General features: G+C 67.3%; 2 protein-coding genes across 2 annotated transcripts; both read left to right on the top strand.

The window, feature by feature from the left end:
* Positions 1-5,137: 5,137 nt before the first annotated feature.
* DMTN (dematin actin binding protein) lies at positions 5,138-9,761 on the top strand. Its single transcript, XM_084273926.1, has 14 exons — positions 5,138-5,336; positions 5,773-5,847; positions 6,030-6,185; positions 6,316-6,360; positions 6,507-6,615; positions 6,749-6,805; positions 6,900-7,052; positions 7,167-7,276; positions 7,366-7,471; positions 7,596-7,660; positions 7,762-7,818; positions 8,578-8,637; positions 8,733-8,813; positions 8,910-9,761. Exons 1-14 carry the CDS (start codon positions 5,319-5,321, stop codon positions 9,021-9,023), a joined length of 1,206 nt encoding a protein of 401 aa, XP_084130052.1. The 5' UTR covers positions 5,138-5,318; the 3' UTR covers positions 9,024-9,761.
* Positions 9,762-13,419: 3,658 nt separating this feature from the next.
* LOC311199813 (actin filament-associated protein 1-like 2) lies at positions 13,420-18,394 on the top strand. The gene is made up of 15 exons (XM_084273950.1): positions 13,420-13,645; positions 13,769-13,843; positions 13,951-14,027; positions 14,327-14,417; positions 14,491-14,699; positions 15,648-15,827; positions 16,045-16,128; positions 16,326-16,730; positions 16,832-16,962; positions 17,066-17,186; positions 17,286-17,394; positions 17,547-17,699; positions 17,812-17,966; positions 18,044-18,154; positions 18,239-18,394. The coding sequence occupies exons 1-15, from the start codon at positions 13,462-13,464 to the stop codon at positions 18,263-18,265; spliced, it is 2,112 nt and encodes a 703-aa protein (XP_084130076.1). The 5' UTR covers positions 13,420-13,461; the 3' UTR covers positions 18,266-18,394.
* The last annotated feature ends 932 nt before the right edge of the window (positions 18,395-19,326 follow it).

Here is a 19,326-nt window from a genome sequence, read left to right on the forward strand (position 1 = left end):
GGGTGCTCAGCTCCCCCCACCCACCCACCCATCCACCCAGCGCTGCGGGGCTCGGAGATGCCAAACCTCCAGCTGGGGGAGGAGGGGAGGGGGATGCTGTCCCCAGCTGCATCCTGTCTGCTGCAGGAGATTGGGGAGGGGGACACGCCGGGGACCCCCCAGCCCCGTCCGGGCTGTTCCTGGCGGGCGGGCAGGCTGGGTTTATTCCTCTTTTCCTCCCTCTTTGTGCCGGGGAAGCGGCGGCAGCGGGAGCCAATACTGCTTCGTCATGATGCCGGCTAATTCTCCTCTTGTTCGGAAAGAGACTGAGCCAGCAGCAGAGGTGGGGAGAGGCGAGCGGCACCCCCCGCCCCCGCACCCACCCCCCCGCCCCCGCAGCGCCCCGCCAGCGCCCGGCGCGGGTTTATCGGCGCGGCTGGCGCCGGCAGATAGGCGCTCGCAGCCCCGGCCCGGCCGCCCCTCTCGGATGCGCCGCGCGGCGTGGCGGTGCCGGTGGCTTGGCCGTAGCCGGCCCGGCCGCCCGGGGGGTGATTCGGGAAGCGGGAGAGCAGAGGAGGCCCAGAGCATCCCCCCGCCCCCCCCCCCCCCAGCCCTTCTCCAGCCCCCCGCCGCGCCGTGTGCCCGGCCCCAGGTGAGTGGCTGTCACCCCGCGGGGGGGCAAGGAGGGAGGTGGCCATGGGTGGGGGACCCACGGCTGGGGAGGGTTGGGGGGGGCTGGTTTGGTGGTGTCGGTGTCGGCCCCCCCTTTGCTTTCCCGGGGTCTTTCCGGTGCTGCCGTTCCCCCTCCCTGGGTCGGTGTAGCCCCCCCGCTGCTGGGGGGGGCTGAGGGGGCAGCCCCACGTCTTCCGCCGGGGGGAACTGAGGTCGAGACCCCTCCCCTGGGTCGGTGTAGCCCCCCGCTGCTGGGGGGGGCTGAGGGGGCAGCCCCACGTCTTCCGCCGGGGGGAACTGAGGTCGAGACCCCTCCCCTGGGTCGGTGTAGCCCCCCGCTGCTGGGGGGGGCTGAGGGGGCAGCCCCACATCTTCCGCCGGGGGGGCCGTGGCTCTGTGCCCCCTCCCCATGCCCGCGCTGCCAAACCAGCTGCGCTTGCCGGGGGGGGAGGACGGGAGGGGGGACGGGACGTGGGGACAGGAAGGGCGGTGACCCGAGGGGGGGGACGTGGGGACACGGGCTCAGCCCTGATGGAGCTACCCCTCCCCGTGTCCGCACCGTGCTCCCAGCACCCCCACACCCCCGGGATACCTTACCCTTACCCCCCTCCTGCCCCCAGGCCCCGGGGGGCTCAGAGGAACACCCGCTGTCCCCCTTCTTTGGGGACATCGGCACCCAGGGGAGTTGTTACAGCAGCCCGGCCATTCCCGGCCTCACTTGTGGAGTGAGTTTGTGGGGTCTCAGCACAGCGGGGATGGGGACCCTCATCCCTCTTCCCCCCGCCAGTCACAGGCTGTGATGGGGTTTGATGCTCACTGTGTGCAGTGCAGGGGGAGGGGGGGGCATGGTGGTCGGGGGCTTGGCACGGGATTGTGGACCCCCCCCCCATCTCATCCTGGCCCCATCCAGCCCTACTGATGAGGCACTGAGGGGCCAAACTCCCCTCACCCCACTGCCACAGAGCACTGGGGTGGGGGGGCTACCTGTGGGGAGATGCCTGGGGAGGGGGGGCACTGTTTTCTGGCCGTGGGCGTGGGGGGCTGGTGGTCAGGCAGGGCTAAACCCAGGCTCTCCCGGGAAGACCTGGGCCACCAGCTGCCACCTTGGCCCTGGGGACCCCCTGGCCACATCCCACCGCCCAGTGTCCTGCCTTCCTGCGGTGACACCCCTCCTCAACCCCCCCACTCCACCAGCGGGGTGCCCAGGGACCTGCCACCCCGGGATGCTGGGTGCAGAGCACCCCACGGTGCCATGCCAGGGAGAGCTGGGGGCTCCTCGGGGACCAGGGGCATCCCCAGCCCCACGCCAGGAGCCCCGTTCTCTGCACACACCCCCAGCGGGTCCCTCCCGGCCCCTCCGCGTGCGGGATGAGCAGGCTAATCCCATTTTAATCCCAGATTAGGTGCCACGTGAGCCGCTGCTCAAAGCAGGGCTGCGGCGTGGCCAGCAGAGCAGGGGCCTGGGGATGGACCACCCCCCACCCAGGAGCTTTAGGGTGAGCACCACGCATGCCCTCCCCCCCCCCCCCAAACTTGTTGGGGGGGGTGGGGTGTGCTCAGAGCCTCCTGGCAGGGCTGGGGGGGGGGGGGGGGGGGGTCAGGAGAGCAGCTGAGGTGGCCCAGATGCCTTGGAGGGAAGGAATGGAGCATCTGGGGAGGGGAGGGGGGAAATGCCCCCTTCATCTCCTACCACTCCTGGATGGGGCAGGCAGGTTGTTGCTATCCCCTCTCCAGCCAGGGAAACTGAGGCACGGAGCAGCCCTGCGTAGGCAGGAAGGGCAGCCAGGCAGGGTGTACCCTCCACTCCCCCCGCCCCGGGGATGGAAAAATCCCATGTCGCTGGCAGCTGGTGGCCTTTAAAGCCCCCGAGGTGTCCCCTGGCCAGGGCAGCGCCTGGCAGGGTGCGGCGGCGCGGAAGCGATGGGCTGTCAATAGCCGAAGGGTCGCTCGGCGCTGCCGGGCGATGCTCCGGCGGGGAGGGGAGGGGAAGGGCAAGAAACAGGACAAAGGAGGAACCGGACACCGGTGAGATGTGGGTCGGGGACCCACGTGCTCCCCGCCAGCTCGGCCCCGTCGCGATCGAGTTGCCGGTGGGGCCCCGGCGTGCCCGGTACCGCGGTTCCCCCCGCAAGGCAGGGAGGATGCTCGGCGGCTCCCCGGGACCTGGTTGTTTGGGGTTTGTGGCGAGAGGAGGAGGAGGAGGAGGAGGCCGGGGTTGGTCTGGGAAGCGCCGGACGCTGTTCCCAGAGCTGGCGGGAACCATCTGTTCGGGGAACTTGTGACCCCGCCGCGTGTCCCCCCCCACTCGCGCTGGTGGGGAGCCAGGGAGTGTCAGGGTGCCCGTGCCCGGCACGACGGGCAAAGACAGGGCGGGCGGGGAGGAGGGGGAGGGGAGGAAGGCTGGGGAGGGGTCCCTACAACCTGGATGAGGGGGCTCGTGCAGCCCGCCCCCCGCCCCCCCCGGCCCGGTGCCGGGTGCTGATGGCTTTGGCTGCTGTGAAAAGTCAAATCCGGATTTCCTCGGGCGGGGAGGGGGGAACCGGCCTCTTCCCGCTGCAGTGGCAGCTCTCCCCACGGCCCCCCCGGGGCGTGCCCCGCGCAGGGGGCTCTGGCGTGCAGTCCGTCCATCCTTCCATCCCTCCCTCCCTCCCTCCATCGCCCTTCCTCTTCCCGCGCATCCCACCCAGCACCTTTCCCTCCGGCAAAGTGCCGGGGTACCCTCAGCATCACCCTGGGGGGGGGCACAGCATCACCCCCCTCATCCCGTCCTCCCCACACCCCCACCCCCGGCCAGGAAAATCCCAAACACGTGCCGGGCCTTATCTTGGCGAGCAAAGGACCTGCCGGGCAGGGCTGCTGGGGAGATTGGAGGTTGCCATGGGGAGCCAGCCTGCCATCGGGGCGGTGGCTCCCTGCCTGCACCAGATAAGGTGTCCCCACGTCTCCCCCGCTACTCCAGGCTTGGGGGGGGGCATGGCCGGGCTGGTTGTAGAGCCCCGGCACCCCTCGGCACCCCCGTGGGCTCTCTGCCGGCATCCCCCCCGCACCCCTGGCTCCGGCTTGTTTTCCTTCCCCGCCAGCATCCGCATCCACCCGGCCCCGCACCCACCCTCCCGCCGGCCCCGCCGCTTCCTCTGCCTCCTCCTGCTCTTTGCCAGCTCATCCATCTGCTCGCTGCCACCCGACGTGCCCCCGTGGTCCCACCGCCTGTGCCCCCAGCCCTCCTGTACCCCCGCGGCGCCGTGGGGTGCGAGCCGGAGGCGGGGAAAGGGGGGGACTGGCCTGGCTCTGCCGCTGGAAAATGTGAGCTCATGGGTGTGCGGGGTGGCTGCTGCTGGTCCGGACAATGCTGCCTTGTACCACGCTCTGTGTAGATCCAGGGGGGTGCTTGTCCCATGGCTATGGGGTCCTGCAGACCCCCGGGAGGGTTGGGTGGGGATGGGGATGGGTAGGAGCGATCAGGGCTTCCCCCCCTTCTCAACTCCAGTGGTAAAGCCAGGGTTTATTTATGGCAGGGTGGTCTCACAGGAGGGACGATGGCTCCAGCCCTGAGCTGCTGGCAGAGCTGCCTTGTCCTGGCTCGACCCTCAGAGGAGCGGGCCCAGGGCGGTACCTCGTGCTGGGCTGGCTGCCGGCAGCTGGAGGATGCTCCAGGCTTTGCCAGATCTGGTCCTTCTCCATCTCTGCATCCCATGGGAATGGACCCGTGCTGGGAACTGGGGGTTGTGGGGGGCAGTGGGGTTGGGGCGGGGGGGGTCTCCAGAGGTGGTAGCATCCCCTCCCAACCCTCTGCACAGGCTGCTGGGGGTAGGGGTGCTTCAAGGCTGCAGGGCTGCTGCTGTCATCGCCTGGGTTGCATGAGGTTTTTCCTGACGCCCTCCCCTCTGAAAGGAGAAGTTTGGAGGAGAATGGGGAACGTTCCCCTTTGTGTGCCGCATTGTGGGCTTTAAAGCCCAGGGAGGGCTCCGGCCCGGGGGGCTGCAGGGGCTGAGCACAGCACGTCCTCCCCACACCACGGCTGGAGCCTTCTCGAGTGCTCTGGCTGCCGATGCACAAAGGGGTTCGTGACCTCTGCTCTGCCTGCCAGCCCTGTCAGCACCCGCAGCGCGTCCCCGGGCCAGCGGGACCGGCAGCCGGCGCGGGGCAGGGGTGGCACGCAGCAGGGCAGGGTGCTGCGGGCACCGGGGCGTGGGGAGGGGGTCGCAGGGGCAGCGGGAGGACGAGGTTGGGTTGTTCCAGGCTGGTGTCATCCTGTCACCCCTCTGGTCTCCGTTGCAGAGGCAGCAGCAGAGCCCCAGCCCGGCGTTAGAGCCCAGAGGGATGCGGAGCCACAGAGGCAGCGGTGAGTGGGGGTCTGGTGTGTCCCAGAGCCTCTTCCCAGCTCCGGGGTGGGCACGGAGCCGTTTGGCTATCCCAAGGATGGTGACATCCCCTGGAGAGCCTGTCCTGCTGCCAGCAGTGGGGCTGTGCTGGCCTTGTACTGGTCCAGTGCTGGGCTCAGCCCCACGGCAGGAGAGGGGTGGGGAGCGCAGCCCCACTGCCATGGGGCACCTATCCCTGAGCCCCACCTTGGGGTGCTCTGTGCCTGCCCTGGCAGTGCCCCCCAAATCCCCACTCTCCCCATGCAGGACCCTGTGACTGACACAGCTCCTCCAGCCCACACCTGAATGGAAAGGCTGCAGAAGGTAAGGGAGGGAGGGGTGTGTGTGTGGGGGGCGGGGGGGCGTGGGCAGGGTCTTGGGGACACACGGGCAGTGGGGTGCCCTGGAAGGCACCCAGGGGCTGGTGGCCAAGGGCAGGGGCTGGTGGCCAAAGGACATTGGCAGAGTCACCTTGGGATGATGCTAACAGCCCCCTGCCTGCCGCCTCCTCCCAGCCCAGCCTGGCAGCACCATCTAGTGGCAACGCGCCCCGGCCGAGCCACTGTCACCTCCCGGGTGTCCCCCAACCCCGGAGCAAAGGAGACCCCAGCGCCCACCCAGAAATACCCCATCCCCGAGGAGGTTTTTCCCCGGTGCACTGAGGTGTAGGGGGTACAGGGGTGTCCCTGGGTCCCCCTTGCCACGCCCCGGGGGTCCAAACCCTGTCCTTGAGCCCCTAACAATCTCCTTTTCCTTCCAGCAACCACTGACCTCCCCTGGGAGCGTCTGTTCTTCCCGCGGGTCCAGCGTCCCTGGATCGCCCTCCAGCATCGTGGTAAGGGGCCGCTCACACCCCCCACCACATCCCTCCATCCCCAGGGATGGGCTGCGCCTCCCCAAAGCCCCTCCGTGAGCTTGGAGGGGCCAGGCAGGATGGCAGCCCCGAGGAAGCCCTTCCCTGGTCCCTGATGGTTCCCTTTCCACACCCAAAAAGCAGGTGTTTTGCCTTCTTTTCAGGCCAAGATGGATAACGAGGTGCTGGGGTACAAGGACCTGGCTGCCATCCCCAAGGACAAAGCGATCCTGGACATCGAGCGCCCCGACTTGATGATCTACGAGCCCCACTTCACTTACTCCCTCATGGAGCACGTGGAGCTGCCCCGGAGCCGGGAGGTGAGGGTCCCCTGGAGCCACCTGTACTCTGGGGGGGGCACACTGGGGGAACCCCCCACCCTTCCCAGACAGGGGTTTCCCTGTTTTCCCTTTATTCCTGCTGGAATAAAGTCGTTCTTCCCCTCTGCAGCGCTCACTGTCTCCCAAATCCATCTCTCCTCCTCCGTCGCCAGAGGTGAGTTACCCACACCCCTTGCCCCAGCGCTGGGGTGCACGGTGGGGGGGATGGGGTTTGGGAGGGTAAGGAGGGGGATGAGGAGTGTGGGGGGACCACCCCGAATTGCCGATGCTTTGCTGCTCACCCACCCTGCTCGCCCCCAGGTGATCCGGGAGTGGCTGGAGAGCCGGACCCCCAGCAGTGCCCCCCAGCCCACCTCTCGCCAGGGCAGCAGCTCGTCCCGCAGCAGCGTGCAGCACTTCCACCGACCCGGTACCCTCACCCCCCTGTCCCCCTCCCAGCTCTGCCAGACCCCAAGCACCAGCACAGACCCATTGTGGGGTGGGGGGGTCTGGGCAGGGGGTTCCAAGCTATTCCTGACCCCCAACCCCCTTTCTCCTCGCAGAGACTGACACGACGGAGCTCAACATATACAAGAAGCCTCCAATCTACAGGCAGAAAGGTGAAGGGGGGGGGGTCTGGATATGTGTCCCATGGGACAGGGCACCCCTGGGCGCTGCCTCACCCCCCCGCCTCCTCCACCCCATGCCCCACAGAACACCATCCTGGCACCCACCACGGGAAGCATCTCATAGAGGATTTGATCATCGAATCCTCCAAGTTCCCGGCAGCGCAGCCCCCAGACCCAAACCAGCCCGCCAAGATTGAGACCGACTACTGGCCGTGCCCCCCGTCCCTGGCTGTCGTGGGTAGGTGGGGAACAGCAAGGCAAGGGGGTAGGCTGCACCACGGGGGGTATTTCCCCTCCCAGAGATCCCACGGGGATGCTGAGGATAGACATAACGTTCCCTCTTTTCCCCCAGAGACAGAGTGGAGGAGGCGAATGGCCTCCAAGAGAGGGGAGGAGGAGGAGGAGGACCTGTCAGAGGAGATGAAGAACCTGAGGGAGCTCCAGAGGCAGGAGCTGAGCAAGGTGAGGGGCAGAGCAGGTGGGCAGGCACCCTGCGAGGGGCTGGGGATGGGCTGGCACTGACCCACCCCCATATCCCTAACCCCCCCCAGGTCACCTCCAACCTGGGGAAGCTGATCTTGAAGGAGGAGATGGAGAAATCCCTCCCCATCCGGAGAAAAACCCGTTCGCTGCCGGACCGGACACCCTTCCATACGTGTACGTGGGATGCTCTTCCTGCATCCCTTCCCATCCTTTCCCTTCCCTTCCCATCCTTTCCCTTCCCTTCCCGGGCAGCAGGAGCCGCTGCCAGCACCACTGACCACTTCTCGCTCTCTCGCAGCTCTGCACATGGGGAGCTACAAGAGCTCCTCGCTGCCCGCCTCGGGCAGGAGCACCCTCACCCGGGTGAGTGGGCAGGCAGCTGTCCCCACACCGCTGGGGCCACAGGGCTCCGGCTGGGCTTTAGGGGTGACACCGCTCTGACACTGTCCCCTGTCCCCTTGCAGCTGCAGTCGGCAGAGTTCAGCTCGGCAGGCAGTGACAAGGGCAGCCCAGGTGAGCATGGGGGTGTGCCCAGGGATGGGGGATGAGGGGTGTCCCAAGGGATGGGGGATGCTGGGGTGTCCCAAGGGATGGGGGATGCTGGGGTGTCCCAAGGGATGGGGGATGTGGAGGTGTGCCTTGGGGTGGGGGATGCAGGGGTGTCCCCGGGGATGGGGGATGATGGGGTGTCCCAAGGGATGGGGGATGTGGAGGTGTGCCTTGGGATGGGGGATGCTGGGGTGTCCCCAGGGATGGGGGATGCTGGGGTGTCCCAAGGGATGGGGGATGTGGAGGTGTGCCTTGGGATGGGGGATGCAGGGGTGTCCCAAGGGGTGGGGGATGTGGGGGTGTCCCCGGGGATGGGGGGTGCAGGGGTGTCTTGGGGGATGTGGGGGCCAGCCTGGACTCAGCAGAGGGTGTAAAATCACCTCTTGAGATGTGTTATCACCCGGGGGAGGATGGGGGGAGGATGCAGTGGGGTTCCCAGGGCTAATCCCTGCTCTTCTCTCTTTTCCAGGCCTGCAGGTAAGCACTCCTCCAGCTGCAGGTACAGAGACCCAACAAGGGGGTGATGTACGCTGGGGGGGGGGGAATGTGGGGTCCAGGCACTGCGACCACCCCTGTGACTGTCCAAGGCGAGGGGAGAGCTGGAGGTGGGCAGGGTGGGTGTGCCAGTCCCTGGGCTGGAGCCCATCACCCTGGTGGGGAGAAAGCAGCCCTTTGGAGAGGCAGGGAGCCGGGGGGGGGGCCTCAGCTGACATCAGCCTTTGCCCCCTCAGAACGGCCAGCGCGGGCGCATGGACAGAGGCAATTCCCTGCCCAGCATGCTGGAGCAAAAGGTGAGCGGGGCTGGGGGCTGCAGGGCTGGGGGGGGGGGGGAAGGCTATGGAGAGGGTCTTACAACCTCTCCCAACCCCCCCTCCCCCTTTTGCAGATCTACCCCTACGAGATGCTGATGGTGACAAACCGAGGCCGCGTGAAGCTGCCGCCCGGCGTGGACAGGACCAGGCTGGAGGTGAGGGCTGAGCCGGGGCTTCTGGGGATGGAGGGGCGGGAGGACCCATCTACCCCATCACCCACCCTCTTACCCCCCCCTCCCACCCTTCCCCAGCGGCACCTGTCCCCCGAGGATTTCCTGCGGGTGTTCGAGATGCCCCCCGAGGAGTTCGGGAAGTTGGCCCTCTGGAAGCGCAACGAGCTGAAGAAGAAAGCCTTCCTCTTCTGAGCCCCCAGCTCCGTCCCTGCCGCGCCGTGTAACCGCTTTAGGGCTCCCAGCCGGTTTTTACTAGGATCCCTCCCACCTCCTCCTCTCCCCCAGCACACCCCCTCACGCCCCCCTTCCCCCCCACCCCACCTCGCTCCTCCTGCGGGATGGGTTTGGGGTGGGTGGGGCTCGAACCTGCCTCCGCCCGGGTGCTGGGGCTGGGAGCAGATCCTGCCCCGGAGCAGGCACGGTTCGGCTGGGAGGGGTGTGGGGGGTGTGGTGGGGGGTGTCTCTGTGCTTTGTGCCCCCCACACACACTCCCCTTTCCTCCTGGGCACGTTGGCAGGGGCAGTGCGTGGCTCTGCTTTCCTCCTCCCTGGGGTCAGCTGCCTTCATCCCCCCCCTCCTCCCCAGCCAGGATGCCCCTCTGCCCCCCCCACGCCTTCACCCTGAGACTTGGGAAGCACCTGGGGGTCGACTCACTGCCAGACCGACGTGTTCCCGGCAAAGCCAGGCCCACACCCTGCCCTGCCCTCCCCCAGCCCCCTTTTAACACCCCCCTCGGTCCCTCCTGCGCCAGCTGCCGCAGCGAGGGCCGCAAGGGCACGTACACTGCCAAACCCTGCCCGGCCCCGGGCTGGCGGGGGCACGGCTGGGCTGCTGCTGAGGTGGCCACGGGGGGATGGGGCAGAGTGGTGCTGATGGGAGGGGTCCCAGTGGGACCGTGGGACAGCTCCTGCTGCGTATCTCACCTGCAGTGGGGGGATGCAGTGAGGGGATGCAGTGAGGGATGCTGCAGGGGGGACGCAGCAAGGGGATGCAGGGGGGGTGTAGTGAGGGGATGCAGGGGGGGATGCAGCGAGGGGATGCAGCGAGGGGATGTAGCGGGGGGATGCAGCGAGGGGATGTAGCGGGGGGATGCAGCGAGGGGATGCAGTGAGGGATGCAGTGAGGGATGCAGTGAGGGATGCTGCAGGGGGGATGCAGCGAGGGGATGTAGTGGGGGGATGCAGGGGGGATGCAGCAAGGGGATGCAGTGAGGGATGGAGGGGGGATGCAGTGAGGGATGCAGCAGGGCAATGGAGTGATGAACCAGGGCGATGTGGCCAGGCAGAGAGGAGCAGGGCACAGCTCGATGGGCACCACCGGGATCTGGGCAGCACTGCCCAGCACCCCCCCAGCCATGCAAGCAGGGCTCAGCACCCAGCAGCACCTTCCCTTCTCACACCCCTCCCATCCTCTCTTGGGCACACGTTTCGGGCAGGACCCCTTCTGTCCCTGCACCCCTCCCCAGCCCCCACGCTCCCCAGTTTCTGTTTCCAGCCTCCAGACCTCGTTGGGATGTAAAGAATGTAATTTATGGGGAAATCACTGGCCCATCCTTGCCTTTCACTGCTACTCTACGAACGACATATCTATAAATATATATATAAATATGGGTTGTTTTCTGACGGGCCCACGGTGGTTCACTTTCTCTTGTTTCGTTAGAGTTTTTATTTGATTTGCTGGTGCCGGAGAACCCGCGTGAGAGTGGTTTTTTGCTTACAATTAAAGGTGAAATGGCTTTAACCCGGCCCGGCTGCGCTGCGGTGCTTTTCCCCGGCCCCAGGTCCCTGCAGATGGCGATGATGCTCCGAGGAGGATGCGGAGCCCTTCCCCCGCCTTCGCCCCCACCTTCCCCGCCCCGGTCGGGTTGTGCTGGGGACCCACAGGGCGTGTACGGGCCGGGCCGGGCCGGGCCAGCGCTGCTCCGGTCCCGGTGTCGGTCCCGGTCCCGGTCCCGGCGCGATGTGAGCTCGCCAGCATCATGGCCCGGCAGAGAGGTACGGGGAGGAGGTTGGGGGTGCAGAGGGGCGCAAGGGTGCGCGTGGGGGGTGTGCGAGCTTGCAAAGGGGTGTAAAAGAAGGTGGGTGGGCGTGAGGCTGCGCGGATGGGGGGGGGTGTCGCAGTGAGGGGTGAGGAAGGGGAAAAGGGGTGCCCGGGGAGGAGGAGGAGGAGAGCGTGAGGAAGAAGGAGGGTGGGGGTCCGGCGTGGTGGGGATGTGGGGTGGGGGGTGGGGGCTCAAGGGCTGAGGTGGTGTCGGGGGGTTGGGGTGTGGGAGCGGGAAGGGGGGCTGTGGGTGCCCCCAAACACAGCGGGCTGGAGAGGGGTGCTGCTGTGTGGGGGTGTGTGGGGTGCCGAGGCTTCTGCCAGCACCTTCCCGGGGGCAATTTGGGGGCTGGGGGCCCGTGGGGGGAGCGCCTCCGCCCTCGAGCTGTGGCCTGGAGCCTCCCCGCAGCGACGGGTCAGGCTGCGGCCAGGAGCAGCTCGGCGCTCGGCACGGCCTTCAGCCTCCTCTGAGTCATCCCACGCTGGGCCAGGGCTGCCCCGAGCACTGGAGGAGGTTCTTGGGGTGCCCCCAAGCAGCTGCTCCCCCGCTGCACCCCAGGGAAGCGCTGGGGAGAGGGGCTGAGCCCGGGGCTCCTCTCGCCCCTGGACGCACGTGGGCGCAGGGAGAGGTACCAGCCCGAATCCCTGGGATGCTGCCATCACCCGGGCATCCCGCGCTGCCACGGCATCCCCCGGGCACCCTGCTCCCCTCCTCGGAGGATGAGGAGGACGGGGATGCCGTCGGGCCAGGCCATGCCCTGTGGGACCAGGGCGCTTTGCTAGGAGACGGCTGTGTGTTTGGGGGGCGTTTTCCTCCCGCCCTGGAGACAGAGGCAGCTGTTTTCCATCTCAGCTGCCTTCCCTTGGCCCCGGCAGCAGGCAGCTGGCACGGGCTCAGGGGGGAGGGCAGCCCCTGCCCGCTCGGCACCGGGCTGCGGGCACCCCCCGGGCACCGTTCCCCTGCCCCACCGAGGGCAGCGGGGCCGGCTGGGGCTGGGGGGAGGTGCGCAGGGGGAGGAGGATGCAGGGAGGGCTGGGGGGTGAGTGGATGGAGATGTCATTGCCCAGGAATTCGGCCTGGGCGGAGGAGAGGAGAGAGAGAGGGAGGGAGAGGAAGAGCCAGGCACACCGGGCATGGAACACGGACCATGGGTGTCCCCCCATGCTCACGCTGTGCCCACGGGTCCCTTTGAGCAGCCCCTACTCCAGCCACACACACCCCCTCGCCCCCCACCCCATCAGTCCCTCAGGGAGCTGGTGTTCCCCCCCCCTTTCCCTTCCTTTCCCCCGTTTCCAGGGAAATCCAGATGTTTGGGCCCAGCTCCGGCGCTGCTCAGCCTCGTGGCGCTGCCAGATGTTTCCTCTCCCCCCGGGCAGGGGTGTGTGCTCCCCGGCTGGGGACACCGAGGAGGGGGACTGTGCTCCCCCCACCGTGCCAGCCCTTCTTCAGGGGCTTCCCCTGTGTCCCCCAAAGCACACGAGGGACGGGGGGGCTCCTTACCCCCCACCTACTCTCACCCACCCACTCCCTCCCCCCCCCCAGGGACTGCCTCTGTCTTTGGGGGTGCAGTGCATCCCCCCAGCCTGGAGTGATGAGGGATGCAGCGTGAGGATGCCGGGGTCACCTGTGGCAGCATCCCAGCTGGCTGTGGCTCTGCTGGAGTTATCCCTCTCCCATTTGGGAGTGGGGGGGGAGGAGGGCATGGGGGGAGCTGGCACAGCCAGGCCCCGTGCCAGGAGGCAGTGGATTTCCTGGGGTGTTGTATCCCAGCTGGGAGCAGGGAGCAGAGCCTGGAGCAGAGCGATGCAAACCACTTCCAGATGCACAGAGGGAAGGAGAGGGGGGGGATGCAGGCAGCGACCTGGGGGTGGGGATTGGGGGTCTGCCTGCTCCTGCGGTGACAGCTGGAGGTGCCCAGGGCAAGGGGGCTCAGCAGGAGTGGGGCAAGGGGCTAGGCTGGGGGTGTGCATGGCCCCTGCTTCTCTGGCTCCCACCCAGAGTGGCCTGTTTGGAGCCAGAGGGACCCTCTCCCCACGCCCACGGCCCTGTGGGTGTCCCCCAACTCGCTGGTAGATGGGGGAGGATGCAGGGCAGAGGCACAAAGCAGCAGCAGAGTCCTGTCTTCTCCAGTCAGGGTGAGGAGGCACAAAGCATCTCCTTGTCCTGCTCCATCCCTCCTTCCTGGCACAGCAGGGTTGGGGTCCCCTGCTGGCACTGAGCCCCGACCCTGCTCCCTGCCCTTGGAACAGGCAGCGGGTGAATGCTCAGCATTTTCAGCATGCCCAGAGCAGCCTTCATCAGCTGCTCCTATATGCTGTGCCTCCTCCATCCTCCTCCTCCTCCTCCTCCTCCGCACGCTGGGCTGCCCTGCGCTGCCCCCTGCCACGGCTCCCCTCGCCCAACCGGGAAACAAACCCGCTCTGTTGAGCACACAGAGAGGAGCCTTCACCAGTGTGGGTCCCCGTCCCCCCTCCTCATCCTCCCTCAGCACCCCAGGCCTGTCAATGGCAGGATTGTGCAGCGCTGGGGCAGGTGCCCTGAGCGGGGGCCACGGTGGGTGGCACAGGGCACGTAACCCCCCCCTGGCTGATGGGATGGGCATCCCTACCCACACCTTCCGCTGGCACATCCCTGTCCCCTGCAGACCTGGACAAGCTGCTGTCGGACCTGCGCTCCTTCCTGCTCATCCTGGACCAGGAGAGCCTCAGCGCCGGGGCTCGGGCCAAGAAGAAGTCGGTGGCCGAGCTGCTGTCCCGGCTGCAGAGCCCCCCGTGTGAGCGCGGGTCTGCGGGTGGGGGGGTGTGGGGTGGCCCCTGCTTAGTGCCCGGTGGGTGGTAGGGGAGGGGGGCTGGGAGCGGGGCTGTGACTGGGTGTTTCCCCACCCCTGCTCCCACAGCAGAGGATGCAGAGTACATGATCATGCGCTGCCTCTCGCCCTCCCCGGGGATGCCGCAGAGCCCAGCCAGCCCGGGTGAGTCACAGGCTCCGACCTGCACCCCATCCCTGCCGGCACGGCGAGGGGCTGCCCGGCTGCTGGCAGACCCCACACATCGCTCCCAGACCCACTTTTCTCCCCAGGAGCCAGGACAGTGGCTGCAGCAGAAGGGAGAACCTGTGAGCATCACCCGGCCAGCACCCCGAGCCTGCGTGGAGGGGTACGGGTGGGCAGCAGAGGGGTGGGGGGGGGGGGGGCTGCGGGTGTGCAGGGGGCTGGGGCAGCAGCACTGTGCCGGGATCATAGAACCACAGGGGCTGGAAGGGACCTCGAGAGATCGTCGGGTCCAACCCCCTGCCAAAGCAGGAAACGGGGCCTGGGAGAGTGGCACCCAGTGGGCACCGCAGCCTCGCTCGTGTGGGCATTGGGAGGGTTCCCGTGCTGCCTGCCAGCTCTGCACAGAGCCCCCGGCAGCCCCATGGGGGAAGCACCCTCAGAACACCCCCCCCCCCTCCCCAGAGCAAGGTGCTGGGTGTCTCTCCATCCCCACCGGCCGATGACTCCTATGAAGATGCTGAACCGCTCGGCCCCGGGGGATGCGCTGGGTCTGGTGAGCACCCCACAGCACCCCCCTCCCCAGCACCCGCCTGCACCCAGCACCCTGACGCCGTCCCGGCTCCCAGGCAGTGACAGCAGCCACTACGAGTCCTACGGGGAGGATGAGGATGGTGTGATGGACCGTGCCTGCTACCTGCAGCGGGCACCGGCCACCAGCCCCGGCGCCGAGGCCCCCGGGCGCCCCGAGCCCCAGCTCTGTGGCTTCCTCTGGAGGAGGCGCTGGCTGGGGCAGTGGGCGAAGCAGCTCTTCATCATCCGGGAGCACGTGCTGCTGGTGAGGGGCTGGGGGAGCCTGGCTGGGGGAGGGGGAGGGAGGGAGGGAGGGAGGGAGGGTTGGGTGGGTGGGTGGATGGATGGATGGATGGATGGATGGATGGATGGATGGATGGATGGATGGATGGATGGGTGGATGGATGGATGGATGGATGGATGGATGGATGGATGGATGGATGGATGGATGGATAAGAGGCAATGAGCATAAACTTGAATACAGAGAGTTCCAGGGTGGCAGAGCTCTGGGCCAGGCTGCCCAGAGAGACTGGGGAGTCTCCATCTCTGGAGATTTTTGAACCCCATGATCCTGTGCAGCCTGCTCGAGGGGACCCTGCTCTGGCAGGGCTGGGACTGGGGGATCTCCAGAGGTCTCTGCCAGCCCTGATCTGTCTGTGATTCTGGGATGGATGGGTGGGTGAATGGATGGGTGGGTGGGTGGATGGATGGATGGATGGATGGATGGATGAATGGATGGATGGATGGGTGGATGGATGGATGGACGGACGGACGGACGGACGGATGGATGGATGGATGGGTGGATGGATGGATGGATGGAGGGATGGATGGGTGGATGGAGGGATGGATGGATGGATGGATGGATGGATGGATGGATGGATGGATGGGTGGATGGAGGGATGGATGGATGGATGGATGGATGGATGGATGGATGGATGGATGGATGGATGGATGAATGGATGGATGGATGGGTGGATGGATGGATGGACGGACGGACGGACGGACGGATGGATGGATGGATGGGTGGATGGATGGATGGATGGAGGGATGGATGGGTGGATGGAGGGATGGATGGATGGATGGATGGATGGATGGATGGATGGATGGATGGATGGATGGGTGGATGGAGGGATGGATGGATGGATGGATGGATGGATGGATGGATGGATGGATGGATGGATGGATGGGTGCCAACCTTGCTGTTCCCTTGCAGTGCTTCAGATGTGCTGCTGACCCGCAGCCCGTGCTGGAGCTGGACCTGCGGGGCTGCCACGTCACCTACAAAGCCAAACGTGGCAAGAGGATGCCACACACCCTGAAGGTGACAGGGACAGTGGGAGAGGCACTGGTCATCGGCTTCCAGAGCCGGCAGCAGGCTGAGGACTGGAGGAAGGTTTGGAGGTGTTGCAGCCTGGCAGAGCTCTGCGTGGGCAGGGGGGGAGCTGTGGGCAGGGGGAAACAGGAGCACAGCCCCGTTGGGGTGTTCCCAAGGTGACTGGGGACAGCCTGGTCCATCCCCAGCTCCTGTCCCATCCTGGGGGTCTCTGGAGCCCTATTAGGTGGGGGAGTGGGAGCCCCGGGGCTGCAGCCCTCCCCTGCTCCCTCGGCAGGTGATCGAAGAGGTCAGCAGCGATGCCCAGAGCGGGCTGGCAGCCATCAGCATCCCAGCATCACCCTCCTCCAGGCTCAGCAGGGTGAGACACTTGTCCTCCCCTCGGGATACCCAGGCTGGGAAAGGGGTGTTGAGGGTAACCCCCCCCCCAATTCCCTGGCCAGCCCTCCCCATTGGGCGATGCTGGGAAAGGCTGCATTCCCATGGGGTGGGGGTCAGGGTGCTGGGGGCTTAAAACCTGCAGGGAACGGGGGGGGTTCTTTGGGTCTCCATTCTCAGGGTGCCGGGTCCCGTCTCAGCAAGGAGGAGGAAGAGGAGGAGGAGGAGGAGGAGAATCGCTCCCAGCAGAGCCTTGCCCGCAGCCCCCGGCCTGGAGAGGATGCTAAAGGAGGTGGGGTACCCGCGGCCGGGGTAAAGGGGGTGTCCCCGCGCCCCGCGCCGCCGCTGACGGGCACGGCCCCCGCAGGCTTCCTGGCGGTGCGGCTGCGCGGGCGCTGGCAGCGCCTGTGGTGCGCGGTGCGCCAGGGAGCCCTGCGCATGTTCCCCGAGCCCGGCGGCACCCGGCGCCCGCTCTGCGCCCTCAGGCTGGAGACCTGCGAGGTGTCCCCGGGGGCGGCCGCCGGCTCCCCGCAGCATCTCCGCATCCGCATCGCACAGCGGGGCCGGGAACTCGCCTTGCTGCAGGTGAGAGAGCCCCGCAGCATCCCTGCCCGCCCCCCCCCAAACCCCTCACTGGGGGTGTGTGGGGGGGATGCGCTGAGCCCGGCTCCTCTGCCCCACACCAGACCCGTTCGGATGAGGAGAGGGAAGCCTGGCTGAAGACCCTGCGGGCCAGGGGAGGAGGGGAGCCGGCCGGTGACAGCCCCCGCGCCGAGACCCCCGGGCTGGGCAATGCCAGCAGCGGCCCCGCTGCAGGGTGAGGAGGCGCTGGCCAGCCCCAGCCAGCCCCAGCCAGCCCCAGCCAGCCCGCTCCCCAGGGGGGGCCGTGAGCAGTGATGGGACCCCCGCTCTGATTGCAGCGGGCTGCTGCTGCGCCGCATCCCGACCCCCAACGCCTACATGGATGATCCCTCTGGGCAGCTCCCACCAGCTGAGACCCCCAAACACCTCTACACCAACGTGGAGAGGCTGCAGCAGCTGGTAACCTCCACTGAGGCACTTTGGCCCCACCTCCGTGTGAGCCCCAGGGCGAGGGGGACGGGCTCCCACCCCTCACCTGCCCTGGGCTTCCTTCTGCAGCAGCAGAGCTTGGACCCGGCAGCTCCCAGGCGATGCAAGAGACCCCTGTCTGCACTGCCCACCATCACCTGCAGCCACACAGCGGGCAGCACCCTGCCCTCACAGGCAGGTGAGCAGGGGCTGGGGAGCGGTGGGGTCCCCCCCCCTGTGCTGGGGTGGAGTCTGAGGTGCCCACAAGCATGGTGTTGCGCCGTGATTCCTCTGCCCTTCCTCCTGAGCATCCTCCCTCCCCAGCATCCTTCCTCTGCTCTTCCTCCCCAGCAGCAGCAGCAGCAGCTCTCCGTGCCAGGGCCGCCAGCCCACAGCGGGTGAAGGTGAGCCCCGAGCTCCAGAACAGGGATCTCCCCCAGTCCCAGCACACCCTGACGCTGCCTGAGAGGAGAGGAGCTCGGGATGGGTTGGATATCCTCATCGGTAGGACCACAGCGGGGCTCTGCCCTGTGCCGGGGGGTGCCTGGCCCTTGCCCGAGCAGCTGGCAGGGTCTAGGGGTGCCCCAGCTGGCAGTGCCCCCCCGTGTCCTTGTAGGGAAGAGAGCCTTCCCCAAGCTGGAGGAGAAGGTGGGGCAGCTGGAGAGGGGCTGCCGCGTGAGGGGCAGGCTGAAAGCCGGCTCCGAGATGAACCTGCTGCTCATCAGCAAGTCGCTGAGGGGCCACATCACCGCCAGCGCGGCTGGCTCCGAGGTGGGCGAGCACCGGGGAGGGCGGGGGCTGCGGGAGAAGGGTGCGGGAGGGTGGGAATTGCCGCCTCTCCCCAGCAGGGCTCGTTCCTCCCTCCGCTGCTGAAGCGCACGGGCTCAGCCAGGAGCCCCCCCAGGCCCCCGCCCTGCCCGGGCAGCGCGCAGAGCGGAACCGTGACGCAGAAGAGAAAGGTACCGGCTGGGACCTGCCTGGGGCGGGCAGAGAGGTTCCAGAGGGCCAGAGGGGTTCCATCACCCCTCTCACTGCTTCTGCAGGAGTGGGAGATGAAGTCTGCGATGTGACACCCCCCCCAAAACACTGGGGCAGCCCCTCCCCCTGCAGATGTACCTGCCGGGCCGGGATCTCCCACAGGCTGCGCGTGGAGCGTGCAGGACCAGCCTGGCGCCGGGTTTTAACCACCAGTATCAACGCTACAGCTACACACACCTGTTTTTATATAGCTAGAGATAGAGACACACACCCCCCACACCCCCCCCACATATCAGCTCTCTGCCTGGGGGGCCCCTGTCCAACTGGGAGCACCCTCGCTGCGCCCCTCGCCCATCCCAGCACCTCAGGGTTGGGGCACAGGGTTCCCAGGTACAACCTCCCCAGGCTCTCTCCCTGCTGGGGGGAGGGGTTGTGGGGGGGCTGGTCCAAACTACACACTGTCAGCATCCCACCTTATCCCTCCCCCCCTCCATCTCCCCCTCCCCGGCCTTGGACACCCACTCACAGGGGTGGGAGACGATGCGCCCTGGACCAAGAAACCAGGGGATGCAGGTGGAAGGGTTTGGGGTGGGGGGGCTGCTTGGGGACCCCAGCAGGCCCTGGGCTGGGCCCTGGGCTGCTTCCCAGCCCCTGTGTCCCCATGCCTTGCTCAGAATTGTAGGGATTTGGGGCAGGGGGGGTGTTTTAAGGATTAAATCCCCAAAATCATTTGGCTTCTACCACGTTGCGCCGTGGGAAGGGGGGGTGTGGGGTGTGGGGGTGTCCGGGACACGGGTGAGCGTCCCCATCCCAGTGCTTGGTGTGTACGGGGGTCTACCCCTCCCCTCCACCCACTCCCACCCCTCCCAGTGCAGCCCCTGGAGCCGTTTTGGGGATACAGGACCTTTCCTCAGCTCCCCCGCTCCCCATTCCCCCCTCACCCCGTCCATGCCCCCCCGCCCTTGTTCCCCAAATTCAGCCGGGGCCGGAGCGGAGCCTCCTCAGGGGACGGAGGTACCGCGGTTGGGAGCCCCCATCCCTCCCTCCATCCTTCCCTCCATCCCTCCCCATCCCTCCATCCTTCCCTCCATCCCTCCCTCCCCGTCCCTCTCCATCTCTCCATCCATCCCTCCTCATCCCTCCATCCCTCCCT

Source organism: Gallinula chloropus (assembly GCF_964237585.1).
Source record: "Gallinula chloropus genome assembly, chromosome: 21".
In the NCBI taxonomy this organism is placed as follows: domain Eukaryota; kingdom Metazoa; phylum Chordata; class Aves; order Gruiformes; family Rallidae; genus Gallinula; species Gallinula chloropus.